Below are 15,020 nucleotides of genomic sequence, written 5' to 3'. Positions count from 1 at the left end.
GCCTCAATTAGTATCCCGTATCCACCGTGCTGCGTTACAGCAAATTGCTTCAGAGTAGTTTTAAATAGTAACGGATCTACGCTGATTAAATAAATCTACTATAACCAATTTATCTGCCAAATTTAGCGGATTTATATATTACGTAACTAAAGTACATATATTATATAATACCATATACAATATTATATGAGGGTATTGTAGAGATATGCGGCTGGAGCGAAGGGACAAGTCAGGGTCGACTTGGAAATAGGATTGGCGCAAACTGGAAATACAGCAGCATTGATTTCTCCACTCTTACTTCGTTTTCTTTGAATGATTTCCGCTTTTTGGATTTCTTTCTTGTTTTTTTATTTCTGAATAGCTATAGCGAAGCACAAACTGCACAAGCTGCAATAGCAGACGCGTGTATAAACTCAGCCCAGCCGCGCCTCGTCCAGTCTGCAGCCGCAGCTACATTTACTAGCGAGCATTTAAAGACTTAACCTCATCATCTTCTTCTAACTCTCTCTTTTTAACTTTGCTGCTTTATTGATCTGTTCTTAACCATCAACGAGAATGTCGAGCGATGGACTTCCTGTGAGTATTTCGTGTAAGGAAAATTTTGATCGCTTTTCTAATCTACTCGTATAGCCGATGCCTACCCCGGCTGAATACCATGAGCAGACAAGACCTCAACCTCAATCAACTCATCCTAGGCAGGTCTCGCATCGTTCACATGAGCATCCTGGTCAACACGCTAGACCACAGCAGCAGAAACCACCTCTTCATCAGCAACAGCAACATCATCAATCTCAGCAGCATCAACAGCAGTATCAACCGCAATATCAGCAGCAGCAGTATCCGCAGCAACAGTATCCGCCGCAACAGAAGCCTGCGCAACAATTCCAGCAATCTCGACATCCAGCGCAGCAATCCCAACAACCGTACTCCAATTACCAAAGTCATCCTCAAAGCCATGTAAACAACTATCAAGATCAACAATGGCGACCGCAATCACAGCAGCAACAACAGCAATACCAAGCGTATCCCCCGCAGTCGCAGCAAAGACCTGGCCCTCCGCAGTCATTCCAGCAGAGACCACCTTCTGTTAAGCCTATACTGCCACCTCCAGCACCAACTCCCGCTCCTGCTGATTCTGTAAGACAAATATTCAGAAGTGTAGATGTTAATAGTAAGTGGATTGCTACAATAAAATAAAAATTGACAACTACTAATGCCACTCTCAGACAATGGTAGACTTTCCGAACGTGAATTACGAAGCGCGCTTCTAAATTTTGATCGTTCGAAATTTGACCCTGCAACAGTCAAACTGATGTTTCAAATGTTTGACTCTGACAGATCTGGCACGATTAATGTGCAAGAATTTGGTTCGTACCTTTTTGTATTCATTTTGTAATTTTTACTTATTTAAATAAAATCAGAGCGGCTATGGGACTATCTTTCTAAATGGCAAGAGCGATTCAAAGAGTTTGACCTTGATCATACGTTTACGATTTCACTTCAAGAGTTTGATCTTGCCCTGAAAGGTATTCACTTTTCTTTATTCTTATAATTCGGCTTTCAATTTTAACAAGGCTTTAACTTTAGCTTTTGGATACAATCTCACGCCAGAATTCACTAAATTTATTTTCCAGTCATTCGTTAAACGTGATAATGATTTTATGACTTTTGATTTATTTGTCCAATCGTGTGTAATGCTTTTGCATTTATCTGCGAACTTCAACAAATACGGCCCGGACTCTTCAGGTAGGCTCTTCTTGTATCATAAATATGATGCTGAATTTATGCTGATTATTCTATTCGTTCAAATCATAGGCACAGTCCGAATCAATTTTGAGCAGTTTATGACGGAGATTCTTACTCTTCGGTGATGTTTTATGATCTATTTTGTCCTTTTATTTTGACCATCAGTGCTTGTCTATCACCTCTCTATCACAATTTTTTGTATGAATCTAATTGCATTACTGTACCTATCCAAATATATATTCTTTAATACTCTTATTCTTGCACTATTCGAATTGTAGACAGACTTACCATCAGATCAGTTACAAATCGAGCCGCACGGGTTTAGGTTCCGGTTTGAAGACTGAGCACACGCAATCGAGCACCCCATTCAACTTGAATCAGTCGCATTTCGGACAAGTTCATACGTTTATATCGGAAACAAAGGATTTATCGCGGGCGGATAATTTGTATATAAGCAATATCTGCAGTGTGGAATTTGAAAACGGACGTATAGTCATCTGGCTGCTTCGTACTTTGTCTTTGCGGAATTAGAAAAGTGAGAAATAACAAGGATGGCTGACTCTCAGATCCGAGCAAAAGTACATCAAAAATTAGTAGAGTCTGGTGAATACGAAAGGTTTGTTTATTCTTTTTTTCTATTTTATTAAAGTGGTGGTATTTATTTGCTAATGTTGTTTTAGAATTTCGACACATTTGAGGCAAAAGTTGGTTGAATCAGGATGGTATGATCAAGTCAACCAACTTGCTTCAGGTAATTATTTGTCTTTATATACATTAAATACTCGATTTCACTAACTGTTTTTCTTTTCTACCTTAAAACAGAAAAACTCCGTTTTCAGGATAACCCAAACTTCGACAAACTTGTCGATGACATTGAACCCAAAGCTCTTGATTCCGTTCCCGACGAAATCAAGCTTGATGTATTGAACATGATCAAGAATTTTCTTGATGGAATTGTTGAGAAATGAGAAAACGTCTTTATTCTATTTCCTTTTTTTTTTGTTTTTGTTTTTGTTTTTCTTTTTTGTTTTGTTTTTTGTGCATAGAGACTTGAATATTTGGCTCCTATGGAATTCTGCGTAAAATGTTTTACGCCTTCATCATAGGTGGATTTCTCTAGTATTTGGCAGATGGTGTTATTTTATTTTACTTATACCTTTCTTTTTTCGTTAGCATTTTTTATACGTGCATAGATCAGCTACGTTTCATGTTTATTTTGTGAAAAAAAAAGCATTTCAATCGGTAATGTACTCAACGTGACGAATTATAAGGAGTTATGAATTTGTAAATAGACGAAACAGTTTAAATTCTTTCCGCATTGATAAAAAGATTAAAATCACTCAATTTCTAGCACGAATAGCTGGTACACCAGCAAACTTTTTGTTCTTCTTGTTCAACTTTTTTGCTCGGCACCATTCAAGTGCGGAATCAACTATCTCCAAAACTTCAATTCGTCCTTGTATATCTGTTATCTGTTGTTCAACCAACTTCGACGTTTTGTCAAGTATATCAGGTTGTAATGAAAATAATCCAGCAGCATCAACAAAACATGATAAAATATGATACACGTCAAATTCCTCTGATTCATCTGATTTTGCAGATGAGATAAAAGCAAGTAACGCTTCAAGTGCTGCTTGAATTTCGGCAATTGTATAGTTAACACTAATTGTTCTGACAATTGAACGATACGAAAAATCATGCTCAAGTCTTAAAACTGATTGTCGAATAATATCGGCATAAACTTTAGATTCTCTAGATTTTTTTGTCAGCGTGGAAACTAAAATTGCCACGATTTCAGAAATTGGAAGACTTTGCGTCATATTCAGCGACGTCAGCAAAAATTGAACATCATATTCCTCTAAAGCGGAAAGAAGACCGGGCAGGCCTCCGACCGGTAATAGCGGGTGACTAAGAATATAACCCAATGTCAGTCGTGGAATAAACTCATCACTCAATTTGACTCTACTATTTTTTGTCACGAAAATCGAATGAGCGATAGCGCTTATAAGCTCAGCATCGACTTGCAACGCAGTCTTTGCGTCGTAATACGGAGACGAAGCAAGAACCGATTTATCTCGAACATTTGGCGCAGTCTCGTCAGCATCGTACCATCGATCTTGATTAGTGAGGTATAAAAATACGCGCGAATTGAACCCCGCTACGTCGCCTTTCGACCGCAGAGTTTTGATTTGTGAGGCAACTTTGTTAAATTCGGCGGAAGACATTGAATATGCCTCTTTTGCCAGCTCTTTGTATTTTTTAGAAACAGTTTCGCGGTTCTAAAAAAAATAATATTAGAAAAGCCATAAAAGGTATCATGGAAATACTTACAAATAATATATCAGCAAGAAGAGACTTGTCGCTGTTTTGCTTTGGAATAGTCTTCACATTACCAGTAAAACACTCCAGAAGCTTTCCAGATCCCACCGCAAATGTGATAACCTGCACCTGGCCAGTTTTAGAAACTCCGATAGCCGTTCGTTTCCCAACGCGCTTTAATAATTTTAACTCAACAAAAGTCTCGCTCGCTTCTGATTGTTCAAGTGATGCCATAACGGTTTTGTATTGCCAGTTGATTAGCAACAGCGAGGATCCGGTTGATAGCAGTACAGATGATTTTCCAGAAGGCACGAATGAGAGTTGTTCTGCAGAACTTGAAAACGACTTGTGATGTTTTTTAGAGAGCTTCTTATCTCGAGTCTGATCTAACAAAAAGGGAGCAAGATCAACAGAAGTGTGAATTAGGCCAGGAATAGTGATAGCTTCGAGAGAAGTTCCGGAAAGAACAAACAGGACGCCAGACTCGTGGTATTGAACGAGTTCCTGCAATAGTTAGTATATTTAACCACACAAAATCAAGCTCTATAGTCTTACATTTGGCTGCTTCTTTAACACAAGATTCCATTGATCTGATTGCACAGCATCAGTGGCAAATATTTGAAATTTGCGCACATCGATTGCATCAGCGCTTGAGCGGCAGACAAGTAATAAAAATAGATCTGAACCCGAACTAAAAAAATCATAGAAAATAACTTCATTTTCCTTACTGTCGTAGGGCTTGATATCCCAAAGGCACTGGAATTCCCGTCGATATTTAGCGTCTAACAAAGGTTGCTCATCTTTCTCTTCATCTTCGTCAACCATCTCGCTGTCTTCAGCTTCGTCACTGATAACTGTATCTACCAGTCTGTAAGCTGAAATCTTGCCGCCCTTGTATACAACGGCTACAACATTTTCGCTAATCATTTTCAAAGCAGAAATAGTCCCACCCGGCAATTCAAGCTCAGTCACTTCTCCATTTTCCTCTATTCTTCTCAGATATACCGTACGCTTGCGCTCACGAATGGCCGCGAATACAACTACACCAGTATTTTTTTTTTGACTTTCAAGAACAATGACTGGACACAGTATTTCCGCTAGAGGAGATATAGCAACCGAAGAGACAAGCCGTGGAGCCGGTCGCAAAATATGACGAGAAATACCTGCCGCTGAGACAGCTAGATCGATGGTACTTGATTTCGGCGACGAAACGTGGAATGAGGTTGCTTTATTTGCACCAGAAATAGCTGGAAGTGTGTATATTGTGTATGGTTGAGATATTAACGACATTAGTAAGTGTATGATATGCAAACAGCAACGAGAGCTGCGCTTTTTATTTTGCTATTTGCTGCGTGAAAATGAAATAATTCTCGGAGAGAAAAAAAATTGGGAGTCGTTTCTGGATTTGCTGGTTTAGGTTTACCCCTGAATATTACGTAAATATTTGTGTAAGTGGATTATAGTGCGAATACTAGGAGGAAGAAAATGGAAACATGTAACAAATAGTCACTCATCATTTTTAGAAAGCAGGTTAGCAGAGGAAAGCAATATAAACAGATGCTGCGCTCTTTGTCTCCGGCTGCCTCTTTAGCAGATATTTCCAACATGACAGAGCCCACAGACGAAGTCACTTCGCAACAGTCGTCATTAATGCAGCATCACTTATCGGTGCAGTCGATAATCCACCGGTTCTACTCCGTGGACGAGGTATTTAATCGTCTGGTATGCCAAGCGTCTATTGGCAGAGGATCCTACGCACATACCTGTGGGCAAATATATGTCATTAGTGCTCCCGGCTTAACGACCAATCTGCTTTACCACCTCCAGAAAGATCACGCTGAGCTACTTGATGGCGGACTCGACTTTCTATCAAAGTCAGTGGAAAGGACCCTGTCTCGGCCCGCACAACAGACAACTAGGCGTTCTGAGTCAGACGGAATGAGATCTATAGTCTGGCAATACTTTGATAAACGTCCAGAAGAAAAAAAGGCAATGTGCAAGGTTCCGATTGGACGCGGAGTAGCGACTCGTCTTTGCGGAGTCACATACACTCTTGATTCGTCTGGTTCGACAAAGAATCTTCTTCGCCACATCTCACGCCACCATAGTTTTTTACTTGATGTATCTGCTCCCCAGGCATTTGGCTGTTTAGAGGCGGTTACACCAGCTGAACCTGAGGTTGTCGCCCTAGATCAGAGTTCCAGTCGGCGTCGTGGGCGCGGGATTTTAAAGCCCTCTACTGTGCGGAAATTTTTCAAAGATGATGCAGAGACTGGCAGGCTTGTATGTCGAGCAGAAATGGTTTTGGGTCACCTTGAGCGCAAGTGTAATATCTCATACGCAAACGATCCACATGGATCGACGAAGAATCTGCTTCGTCATCTGCAGAGAGCTCATTCATGGCTGTTTCCGTTTGAGATAGTGGTAGATAAACTGGAAGAAGCTTCAAACTGTTCTGAAGATTCTCAAATCATATCACCTCAGTCACAGCATTTGCCAGTTCATACGTTGTCATCCGCGACTCCTGAAACTACATTGAATCCTTGTCCTTTTGCGTCCAAACTATCGACTTTAATGAATGATGATCTACCGAGTTCACGAACGAATAGAATATCAATTGCTTGGAAATTCTTCAAAAAAGACTTGAAAATGAATAGAGCATTTTGTACAGTTAATACAAATGGGCAGCATTGCGGAGTGAGCTATTCGATGGATTCATCTTCAACCAAGAATTTGTTAAGACACCTGAGAGTCCACCATTTACTTGATTTGCCTGCTGATGCACAATGCCGGCTAGCTCCTAAGTCTAAGATTGCTCTACCGTTAGATGGACAGGGAGAGCGAAACGCTGATCAAGTAAATAGTAGAACATTACTGGCCCCTCAAGCGAGCTCGTTGGTGGTGAAAGAATCCGAACCGGTGAGTTTTTTGTTTTCTAATAACATAGCGTGATGCTAATCTGGTTCGTGATTTACAGTATGTGCCAGACGGCCAGGTCCTCAGAGATGCACTCGCGCGACTAATCGCAAGTACATCGATTGATGCGGTAGAGCAGCCGTCGCTACGGGATTTTGTTCAATTGATTAATCCGAATGCTGCGGAAATCTTTGATGAGGTGAAAATGGATCTGCTGATGGAGTATGAGAATGTATCATGATCATTAAGAGCAGTAGTAATGGCGCTTTACTCTTATTTATGCGCCCTCACAGGATTTGTGTAATTTTGAAATAAAATCATTATTTATGCAACAATGCAACAAATTGTATTCATTAATCAATACTGCTTAAAAGTGAGAATGGAAGTAGTAAGAGCGATTATAGTGAATATCAGGGCTAGGTGCCAAAGTTATGGTTTAGTCTGACTAGCCGCGACTACGATGTTTTTTTGTTACACAATACTCCTGATCTAGCTAATACTCATTAGAACAGTATTTGCAATAATGAGTCTCGCTGGATTTCTTCCGGTAAGTAATATTTAGACGCTGTTTTTACTATTGGAGATATTTTATAAATAAATTCAAATAAATGATAAATTGCTGACAATATTGGATCGACAGTCCCTGGCGGCTGCACTCGACAAGCCTGGATTCAACTGGAAATATCTTGTTCTTGGATTTTCAGCAACTAAATTTGCCTTTGAATCGTATTTAAGCTATCGTCAATATCAGGTTCTCAAACGCACGACACCGCCCAAGACTCTTGAAGGAGCCATAGATCAAGAAACATTTACAAAGACTCAGACGTATGGGCGAGCGAAGGCAGAGTTTGGATTTGTGAGTAGTGTTTATTCCTCGATAATTGACACTGCTGTAATCTTGGCAGATGTACTGCCCAAATTTTGGAATGTTGCTGGAAGTTTAGTTTCGTTGTATGCTCCTGCTCGATTTTCTGGTGTGGTCACTCAATCAGTCACGTTCTTCCTTGGATACAATATTCTTTCGACTTTGATTTCACTTCCAGTATCAATCTACTCTACATTTGTACTTGAAGAGAAGTTTGGGTTTAACAAGCAAACACCGTCTCTTTTTGCGTCCGATCTTATTAAAGGTCAGATTCTTACCGCTGTGATTGGAGGACCTTTGATAGCTGCTTTTCTGAAGATTGTTGATTACTTTGGTGCCAATTTCTTTTACTATCTCTGGGTCTTTGCGTTTGTGTTTCAGCTATTTATGGTCACCGTTTATCCGATTGTTATTGAACCACTATTCAACAAAGTTACTCCGATGAAAGAAAGCCAAGTCAAGACTGAAGTCGAGAATCTAGCCGCCAAACTCAAGTTTCCTTTGCGAGAAGTCTACCAAATTGATGGATCCAAACGATCTGCACATAGTAATGCTTACTTTTACGGATTGCCTTGGGCTAAGCGAATTGTGATTTATGACACTCTCCTCGAGAAATTTGAGCCAATTGAAATTGTGGCTGTACTTGCTCATGAGTTGGGACATTGGAGTTTATCGCATACTACGCAGTTCTTGTTGATTAACCAAGCGTACATTTTTTCATTATTTGTCGCGTTCTCGGTGTTTATCAAAAATCAGTCTCTTTATCAGAGCTTCGGCTTCGGATCGCAGATGCCGGTAATGATTGGCTTTATCTTGTTTGGTGATATTTTGAGTAAGCGCTTTCATATATACAGCCACTCTTGCAAGAAATGTTACTAATGACGTTATGCAGCTCCGTTGAACAGCTTGTTGCAATACAGCATGAGTGTGTTGAGTCGCAAGTTTGAGTATCAAGCCGGTTAGTCGCAATATGATTTTATATACTCGCTGCTTTTCTCTAACAAGATAATGTATAGATGCGTTTGCAGTTAAACTTAACTATGCCGAGGATCTTTGCAATGCGCTGATCAAGCTTCACATTCAAAATTTGAGCACGATGGACGCGGACTGGTTGTATAGCAGCTACCATTACTCGCATCCAATTCTACCTGAGCGATTAAGTGCACTCGGATGGAAGAGCGCAAAGAAAGAGGAATAAGATGTTCTATTAAATGCTAGGCTATACACTATGAAGAAAAAAAATCTGAGAGTAAACTGTTTGTTTGTGTGTAAATAGTCTAAAATATTCTAGGTTTTTTTAGCATAAAGCACAGTGCGGCGACTGAAGAATGACTTTGCGTGCGGCTCTGTGCTTCTAATACAAATAAATGAGAATATAGACTTTACTAACGTGTGTCATATGTTAAATTGATAGTTGTAACTGATTACTAGAAATATGATAATGGTGATTTGAAAGTCAGCCAGTGTGAGGATAGCAATAGTATTACTGAAAAGGAAAGGAGAAGGGCTCTTTCAAAACGAATGACGTCATGCATTCAATGATCGCCAAAGTTTGTTAGAGGCGATGGACAAGCGATTGTTCAGGACAAGAAATATTTGCTGACAAGCAGAAAACACATCTGCGGGAAAAGGTCGACAAATTTGGGATTATGTGAATGACTAGGAAAGATGATTTGGTCTTGTAGAGCAGGCGGGAGCACAGATAAAGACAAGAGATAAGACAAAAAAAGAAGGTGCTAATTTCTTACTCATGTAATAGACTGATATGCTGTTTCTGGTTCAATTTCAGCATAAACGATTAGACCAATCGCGGAGACGGACGAGGAAAGGTAACCGGGAATATGTATCAAAAGACATGATCAACAACAATGTAACTGACTGGTACAGTACATTGCATATAGATAAGGCAAGATACAGATATAAATACAAGCATTACTTGTTGATTATTGCTATTCTATATAATGAATAAAAGAAAGACTGAGTGGAGACTTCATATCAAAAGCTGTCAGCTGCAAAGAAAAACTGAGTAGAGACTTAATATCAGAAGCTATCCGTTGCAAAGAAAAAACTGAGTGGAGAACTGATACCAGGAGATATCTGTTTGCCAAGCCAGATTCTCCACAGACCGAACCACTCATGCGACTCAAAGCCATCACTGCATAGAGAAAGAATGACTATTCAACGTACGATGCAATAATAGATATTTGATCAAACAAGAAATACTTAGAAGTTAATGAGTGGACAAAATACAATTATTGCTTTACTACTATATGGGTATCCCGGTATTCTTGGCACTGAAACCATAACAGAGGGCAATTGGAGCAAGTTATGAAAAGCACGCCATTCTTTCTACGCTATCGTTATCAGCAGTAATTTTTCGTATATGAACTAATAAAAAGAAAAGAAAGACCAGCCAAACAAGGTTGCTGAAGACATGATGATTGGAACTCATCAGTAGTAGCAATTCAGTATTCAGTAGTCTCCGCTTACTCTTCTTTGCAAAAAGTTCAGTTAACAGATCCCACTGACAAGAAAAAAACAGTAGCTAGCATCAATAATTACAATATCCAACTAATACTAATCTCGATATCTTATTCTCCCTCATGATTCTAAACCAGACTATGGCAGGGCGGTCGTGCGGCGCTGCGCCTCGAACAGGAAAGCGTCGATGTTTGTCGGCTTCTTTTCGTCTTCGTCTCCACTCTCATCCCTCCTTCTTCTCCAATACATCACAACTTAGCTTGTAATGGCCTGGGACCAACTGTGGATTGACAAGCCACATCTGGCGTATGCCATTATTGGCGGTTTTACCACCATATTCTCTCTCATCTCTCTCTTCGTCAAAGAGAAGCTCTATATTGGTGAAGCTAGTAGGTTCCTTTCTTTGAATACTTCACTCTTTATGCAGTCTAGCAGGCCAGAAATTTGTCATTCTAACATTTCTTTCAGCTGTCGCAACCATCACAGGTGTAATATTTGGTCCATATGCAGCAAACCTCTTCGATCCGGCAACGTGGGGAAACGTTGACTTCATAACCCTCGAAATTACGCGCGTCGTGTTGATCGTGCAAATTTTTGCCGTCGCGGTCGAACTGCCAAAAAAATACATGCTCAGGCATGCGATGTCGGTGTTTATGCTCCTTGTGCCGGTTATGACGTTTGGTTGGCTCATCGCCTCTGTCTTTATCTGGAAATTAGTGCCTACGCTACGCTGGGTCGAGGCGCTCTGCATCGCAGCTTGTATAACCGCTACCGACCCTGTTCTTGCTTCGGCAGTTGTTGGTAAAGGAAAATTCTCAAAGCGTGTGCCTGGTCATTTGAGGAATATTCTCTCTGCAGAGTCAGGCTGTAACGACGGCATGGCCTTTCCTTTTGTTTGTGAGTATAATACTGTTTTACATTTTATCATATATTCATCTTGTGCTTATTAAATCTCCTATTTTCTAGATCTTGCTCTTTATCTGATTAGATATGAAGGGCAAGCAGGTAAAATCATAGAGCATTGGATAACATTAACCGTACTATACGAATGCGTATTTGGCTGCCTTCTGGGCGCCTTAATCGGATACAGCGGTCGGCACGCGATTAAATTTGCCGAAAAACACAATCTTATTGATCGCGAGTCATTTCTTGTATTTTATTTCGTTCTTGCGCTCTTCTGTACCGGCGTAGGATCAATCCTCGGAACTGACGATTTACTCGTTGCGTTCTCTGCCGGTGCCGCTTTTGCTTGGGATGGATGGTTCACGCACAAGACTGAAGAGTCGCATGTCTCTAACGTTATTGATCTCTTACTCAACTTGGCATACTTTGTCTACTTTGGTTCGATAGTGCCCTGGCATCTTTACAACTCGCCGGAACTCGGCTTGAGTCCTTGGAAACTATCAATCATTGCAATTTTAATTATTCTCTTTCGCCGAATTCCAATCATGCTCGCCATGAAGCCATTCATTCCCGATATCAGAACCTGGCGTGAGGCCTTGTTCTGTGGCCACTTTGGACCTATTGGTGTCGGCGCCGTCTTCATTGCAATTCTAGCCCGCGCAGAACTAGAACATGATGATCCGACTCCGATGGCCGAATTACCTGGCGAAGGATCAGAGAATTACATGATTGTGGCTACAATATGGCCGATTGTCTCTTTTATGATTATCGCTTCTATAATTGTTCACGGATCGTCTATCGCGGTCTTTACGCTAGGAAAACGCCTCAATACGATGGCCATTACGATGTCGGTCACGACCGGCAACCAGAGCGGACCATCGTGGTTACAGCGATTGCCCCGGATAGATACGTCGACGAGTGTTTCGTTTCGAAAAGTCGAGACGACGCAAAATGACGCGATTAATCGTCTCTTCCATCGCAATGCGGCAGGACTTGCGACGACAGAAGGTGAAGAACTGCGTCGGCCTCCCGCGAAGGCCGTCGGTCGGATGGCCCATCCAAAGAAAAGCAAGTCGAGGAAGGCGCAGCGGAAGCGCAAAGAAAAGACCACCGAGATTTCAGCAGCCGATTTCCCCGCCGGCGCTGAAATTCCGGATGAACTTCTTCAAAATAACTTAGAGGAAGATATCGAGGAGCGGATAAATCCTGCCAAACATAACGTTTATCAAGAAGGCGATAACTTTATTGTTGAAGATGAGAATGGTGAAGTGTTGACAACTATTAATAGCTCGTCCGGCAAGCCTAGTGCGTGGAATGAGCCGCTGGTGCCGATCGACTCTGAAGACTCATTTGCTAGTCGTCAACGCAAACTACTGCTGCGACAACGACGACATCAACAAAAAGAAGATGGCGATGTGGAGGCTGCGCATAATGAGCATCGCACTCAGGCTATCGCGTATCAATTAGATGACGAGATCATAGTCGAGAACGAAGAAGGCGAAGTGATTAGACGATACCATATTAACCGACACCATACCGGAGCGTCGCGGCCGGGTGAGAGCAGTCTTGACCGTGCGTTGTCGTGGGTCGGTTTACGTCGTGGGCCAGTCGCGTCGCAGGCGTCATCTTCTGAAACGACGTCCGGAGCTGCGGGAATCCATACGCTTGAAGACCTAGAGATGCAGAGAATAGACTCGTCTTCAGCGCGTGGAGCGGCTAGCTCTTCTGGTTCGACGGTGGGAGGTAGTGCCGGGACCAACTCTGCTGGCGGAATTGAGAAGGAAGATTTGCCGAGGAATTTCTTGCAGCGACGCGCGGATGAGGATTTATTACCAGTGCACCCGCCGAAAAGCGCAAGACATGTTGATGAGGATGATGAGGAGACGCCAGCGGAGCGCAAGAGAAGATTAGCTGCACTGAGGAGAACTTCAGAGGACGAGGAAGATGAGGAGACGCCAGCGGAGCGCAAGAGAAGATTAGCTGCACTGAGGAGAACTTCAGAGGACGAGGAAGATGAGGAGACGCCAGCGGAACGCAAGAGACGATTAGCCGCGTTGGGAGAGGCTGCTAATGAGGATGAAGAGGAAGAGGAAGAGGAAGACGATTCCAATGGCGAGTATGACGATGGCGACTACGATGACGAAGAAGACGATGATGACGACGACGAAGAGGAAGAAGACGACGACGACGAAGACGACGAAGACTATACTTCCGATGGTGGTGCATCAACCTCACGAAGTCGTAGCTCGCAAGAAGCGCCCTCACGCATCTCCTTCGCCGACGAAACAGACATTGAACGTCGTCGTCGCTTGGCCGCGCTAGGATTAGCTCCCCCGCAGGCCAACACCTCTGTCTCATCGTCATCATCATCTTCTGCGACAGCTACGAATGAAAATAATGCCGATGCTATATCGCAAGGCGGTAACGCTAGGGGTATTACGTGGGGAGCTGTGAAGCGGTCAAAGTAATTCATTGTATCAATATAGATGTTATGTATTGGCGTTTTTTTTTTTTTTTTCTATTATTTTTAGTAAATGTGCATTGTTTACTTTTGTCTTTCCATTCTACTAAACATTATCTGGCACGTCAGGTGAATCACTTGCTCAGTGGGGTTCATTTTATTAAGATAATTCAAAATTGTAAAACTCTATTTCATAAGATAAAGTGTGTCAATTTATAACGCTTCTGAAGTACTCTCTAAATGCAAGATATATGTTGAGAAATTGGGTATTAATTATAAGATTCTGTAGTACATCTTAAATGCAAGGTAAATGTAATAGAAAATGCAAAATAAACATTTCAAACAAGTGAAGCAAAACGCCAATGCAATATCATTACCATCCGAACCAGGATCATAACATGATGATAATCGTAAGAACACACAACAAACGTTAAAACTGCCTCCGCGCGCGACGCAAGACTTGCTGCTCTTCGACAGGTACTGTGACGCTCTTGACCCGGATGGAGAACGGTACACATGAGACGGGTACCTCAGCAGGGAAATACATGGCGACGTAGTGACTTCTGGAGTAGCCAAACGGATCACGGATGACGTCTTCTTTGCAGGCAAAGAAGTTCTTCGTCGAGCCGGCGATAGAAAACAGACCCATTGGAGTGACGCTGATGCCAAAGTCCGGGCGCGACTCTGTGAATTGGACAACGTGGTCGAGCACGGTGAGATAATAAGGAGGAGTAGAAAGAGCAAAATCGGTGTGGAAAGAGCCGTTTGCTCTGTCGTAGTGCAAGATATCGCCCTTGTAGTCTCCCCGCGAGCCTAGGAAGAAGTAGCTTGTCCCGGCACCTTCGTGAAGCGCATAGAGCCCGACGTGCGATAGGTATGGATTACCCGTAACGGCGTGGAGGGTGACAGGGACGGAGGCAGCTGCGAGGCTTGTGAAGGTGGCAAGGATGGCCAGGAAGTGCAGAAGGGCCATTTCTACAAGAGAGAGAAGTGCTAAATAAACAGAGTAGAAAACTGAGTAAACAGAGAAGAGATCTGAGGAAGAAGGAGGTAGTTAATAAAAGACTCGGCTGAATAAGAAGAAAACCGGGGGACCCATCGCGGACATGTCTCGCGCATCTGCGGGCTAAACCAGACACAGACTAGTGCGTGATGAATTAGGGTTAGCGCAGGGGAATTTGAGGGTTAGAGTGACGTCAGCGACACTGAACAGACGGACGTCGGGCTGAATAGGACTAGGCGCCATCGATCGAGCACAAAAGCTAATTTAGTGCGAGCTAAGAGAGTGGAGCCGAAGATGCGAAGTGTTGGCAGAGATGCAGATCAGCG

At 42.2% G+C, this 15,020-nt stretch overlaps 7 protein-coding genes across 7 annotated transcripts; 5 read left to right on the top strand and 2 right to left on the bottom strand.

Annotated features, from left to right (window-relative positions):
* Positions 1 to 255: 255 nt before the first annotated feature.
* V2V93DRAFT_370429 (uncharacterized protein) lies at positions 256 to 2,008 on the top strand. The gene is made up of 6 exons (XM_066910268.1): positions 256 to 576; positions 631 to 1,171; positions 1,227 to 1,367; positions 1,422 to 1,526; positions 1,588 to 1,746; positions 1,816 to 2,008. Exons 1-6 carry the CDS (start codon positions 556 to 558, stop codon positions 1,869 to 1,871), a joined length of 1,023 nt encoding a protein of 340 aa, XP_066765188.1. The 5' UTR covers positions 256 to 555; the 3' UTR covers positions 1,872 to 2,008.
* Positions 2,009 to 2,126: 118 nt separating this feature from the next.
* V2V93DRAFT_370427 (transcription factor e(y)2-domain-containing protein) lies at positions 2,127 to 3,063 on the top strand. Its single transcript, XM_066910267.1, has 3 exons — positions 2,127 to 2,362; positions 2,427 to 2,497; positions 2,569 to 3,063. The coding sequence occupies exons 1-3, from the start codon at positions 2,298 to 2,300 to the stop codon at positions 2,712 to 2,714; spliced, it is 282 nt and encodes a 93-aa protein (XP_066765187.1). The 5' UTR covers positions 2,127 to 2,297; the 3' UTR covers positions 2,715 to 3,063.
* On the bottom strand, positions 2,956 to 5,413 carry V2V93DRAFT_386626 (U3 small nucleolar RNA-associated protein 8). Its single transcript, XM_066912275.1, has 3 exons — positions 4,621 to 5,413; positions 4,078 to 4,569; positions 2,956 to 4,025 (listed from the first exon to the last, which is right to left on the bottom strand). Exons 1-3 carry the CDS (start codon positions 5,353 to 5,355, stop codon positions 3,087 to 3,089), a joined length of 2,166 nt encoding a protein of 721 aa, XP_066765186.1. The 5' UTR covers positions 5,356 to 5,413; the 3' UTR covers positions 2,956 to 3,086.
* Positions 5,414 to 5,552: 139 nt separating this feature from the next.
* V2V93DRAFT_370421 (uncharacterized protein) lies at positions 5,553 to 7,468 on the top strand. The gene is made up of 2 exons (XM_066910266.1): positions 5,553 to 6,984; positions 7,043 to 7,468. The coding sequence occupies exons 1-2, from the start codon at positions 5,623 to 5,625 to the stop codon at positions 7,220 to 7,222; spliced, it is 1,542 nt and encodes a 513-aa protein (XP_066765185.1). The 5' UTR covers positions 5,553 to 5,622; the 3' UTR covers positions 7,223 to 7,468.
* On the top strand, positions 7,366 to 9,391 carry V2V93DRAFT_254961 (peptidase family M48-domain-containing protein). The gene is made up of 4 exons (XM_066907134.1): positions 7,366 to 7,528; positions 7,622 to 8,678; positions 8,739 to 8,804; positions 8,863 to 9,391. Exons 1-4 carry the CDS (start codon positions 7,505 to 7,507, stop codon positions 9,042 to 9,044), a joined length of 1,329 nt encoding a protein of 442 aa, XP_066765184.1. The 5' UTR covers positions 7,366 to 7,504; the 3' UTR covers positions 9,045 to 9,391.
* Positions 9,392 to 10,545: 1,154 nt separating this feature from the next.
* V2V93DRAFT_370415 (Sodium/hydrogen exchanger family-domain-containing protein) lies at positions 10,546 to 13,979 on the top strand. The gene is made up of 4 exons (XM_066910265.1): positions 10,546 to 10,716; positions 10,796 to 11,224; positions 11,294 to 13,202; positions 13,272 to 13,979. Exons 1-4 carry the CDS (start codon positions 10,593 to 10,595, stop codon positions 13,696 to 13,698), a joined length of 2,889 nt encoding a protein of 962 aa, XP_066765183.1. The 5' UTR covers positions 10,546 to 10,592; the 3' UTR covers positions 13,699 to 13,979.
* V2V93DRAFT_370414 (uncharacterized protein) lies at positions 13,787 to 14,725 on the bottom strand. Its single transcript, XM_066910264.1, has one exon. It carries the CDS (start codon positions 14,662 to 14,664, stop codon positions 14,122 to 14,124), a length of 543 nt encoding a protein of 180 aa, XP_066765182.1. The 5' UTR covers positions 14,665 to 14,725; the 3' UTR covers positions 13,787 to 14,121.
* Between the last annotated feature and the right edge of the window lie 295 nt (positions 14,726 to 15,020).

Source organism: Kockiozyma suomiensis (assembly GCF_038497685.1).
Source record: "Kockiozyma suomiensis strain NRRL Y-17356 unplaced genomic scaffold V2V93scaffold_8, whole genome shotgun sequence".
NCBI classification, from domain to species: Eukaryota; Fungi; Ascomycota; class Lipomycetes; order Lipomycetales; family Lipomycetaceae; genus Kockiozyma; species Kockiozyma suomiensis.
Note: the sequence above shows the minus strand (reverse complement) of the source record. Positions and strands in the feature narration are given on the sequence as shown.

Bases quoted from the DNA above. Each gene is read 5' to 3' on its own strand.
- V2V93DRAFT_370429 (XM_066910268.1), top strand. From the start codon at position 556: ATGTCGAGCGATGGACTTCCT. The intron at 577-630 runs GTGAGTATTTCG...CTACTCGTATAG, and splicing joins TGTCGAGCGATGGACTTCCT to CCGATGCCTACCCCGGCTGA. The intron at 1,368-1,421 runs GTTCGTACCTTT...AAATAAAATCAG, and splicing joins GATTAATGTGCAAGAATTTG to AGCGGCTATGGGACTATCTT.
- V2V93DRAFT_370427 (XM_066910267.1), top strand. From the start codon at position 2,298: ATGGCTGACTCTCAGATCCGAGCAAAAGTACATCAAAAATTAGTAGAG. The intron at 2,363-2,426 runs GTTTGTTTATTC...ATGTTGTTTTAG, and splicing joins GAGTCTGGTGAATACGAAAG to AATTTCGACACATTTGAGGC. The intron at 2,498-2,568 runs GTAATTATTTGT...ACCTTAAAACAG, and splicing joins AGTCAACCAACTTGCTTCAG to AAAAACTCCGTTTTCAGGAT.
- V2V93DRAFT_386626 (XM_066912275.1), bottom strand. From the start codon at position 5,355: ATGTCGTTAATATCTCAACCATACACAATATACACACTTCCAGCTATT. The intron at 4,570-4,620 runs GTAAGACTATAG...TAACTATTGCAG, and splicing joins TGTTAAAGAAGCAGCCAAAT to GAACTCGTTCAATACCACGA. The intron at 4,026-4,077 runs GTAAGTATTTCC...TATTTTTTTTAG, and splicing joins TTCTTGCTGATATATTATTT to AACCGCGAAACTGTTTCTAA.
- V2V93DRAFT_370421 (XM_066910266.1), top strand. From the start codon at position 5,623: ATGCTGCGCTCTTTGTCTCCGGCTGCCTCTTTAGCAGATATTTCCAAC. The intron at 6,985-7,042 runs GTGAGTTTTTTG...CGTGATTTACAG, and splicing joins TGGTGAAAGAATCCGAACCG to TATGTGCCAGACGGCCAGGT.
- V2V93DRAFT_254961 (XM_066907134.1), top strand. From the start codon at position 7,505: ATGAGTCTCGCTGGATTTCTTCCG. The intron at 7,529-7,621 runs GTAAGTAATATT...TTGGATCGACAG, and splicing joins GTCTCGCTGGATTTCTTCCG to TCCCTGGCGGCTGCACTCGA. The intron at 8,805-8,862 runs GTTAGTCGCAAT...GATAATGTATAG, and splicing joins CAAGTTTGAGTATCAAGCCG to ATGCGTTTGCAGTTAAACTT.
- V2V93DRAFT_370415 (XM_066910265.1), top strand. From the start codon at position 10,593: ATGGCCTGGGACCAACTGTGGATTGACAAGCCACATCTGGCGTATGCC. The intron at 10,717-10,795 runs GTAGGTTCCTTT...CATTTCTTTCAG, and splicing joins GCTCTATATTGGTGAAGCTA to CTGTCGCAACCATCACAGGT. The intron at 11,225-11,293 runs GTGAGTATAATA...CCTATTTTCTAG, and splicing joins CATGGCCTTTCCTTTTGTTT to ATCTTGCTCTTTATCTGATT.
- V2V93DRAFT_370414 (XM_066910264.1), bottom strand. From the start codon at position 14,664: ATGGCCCTTCTGCACTTCCTGGCCATCCTTGCCACCTTCACAAGCCTC.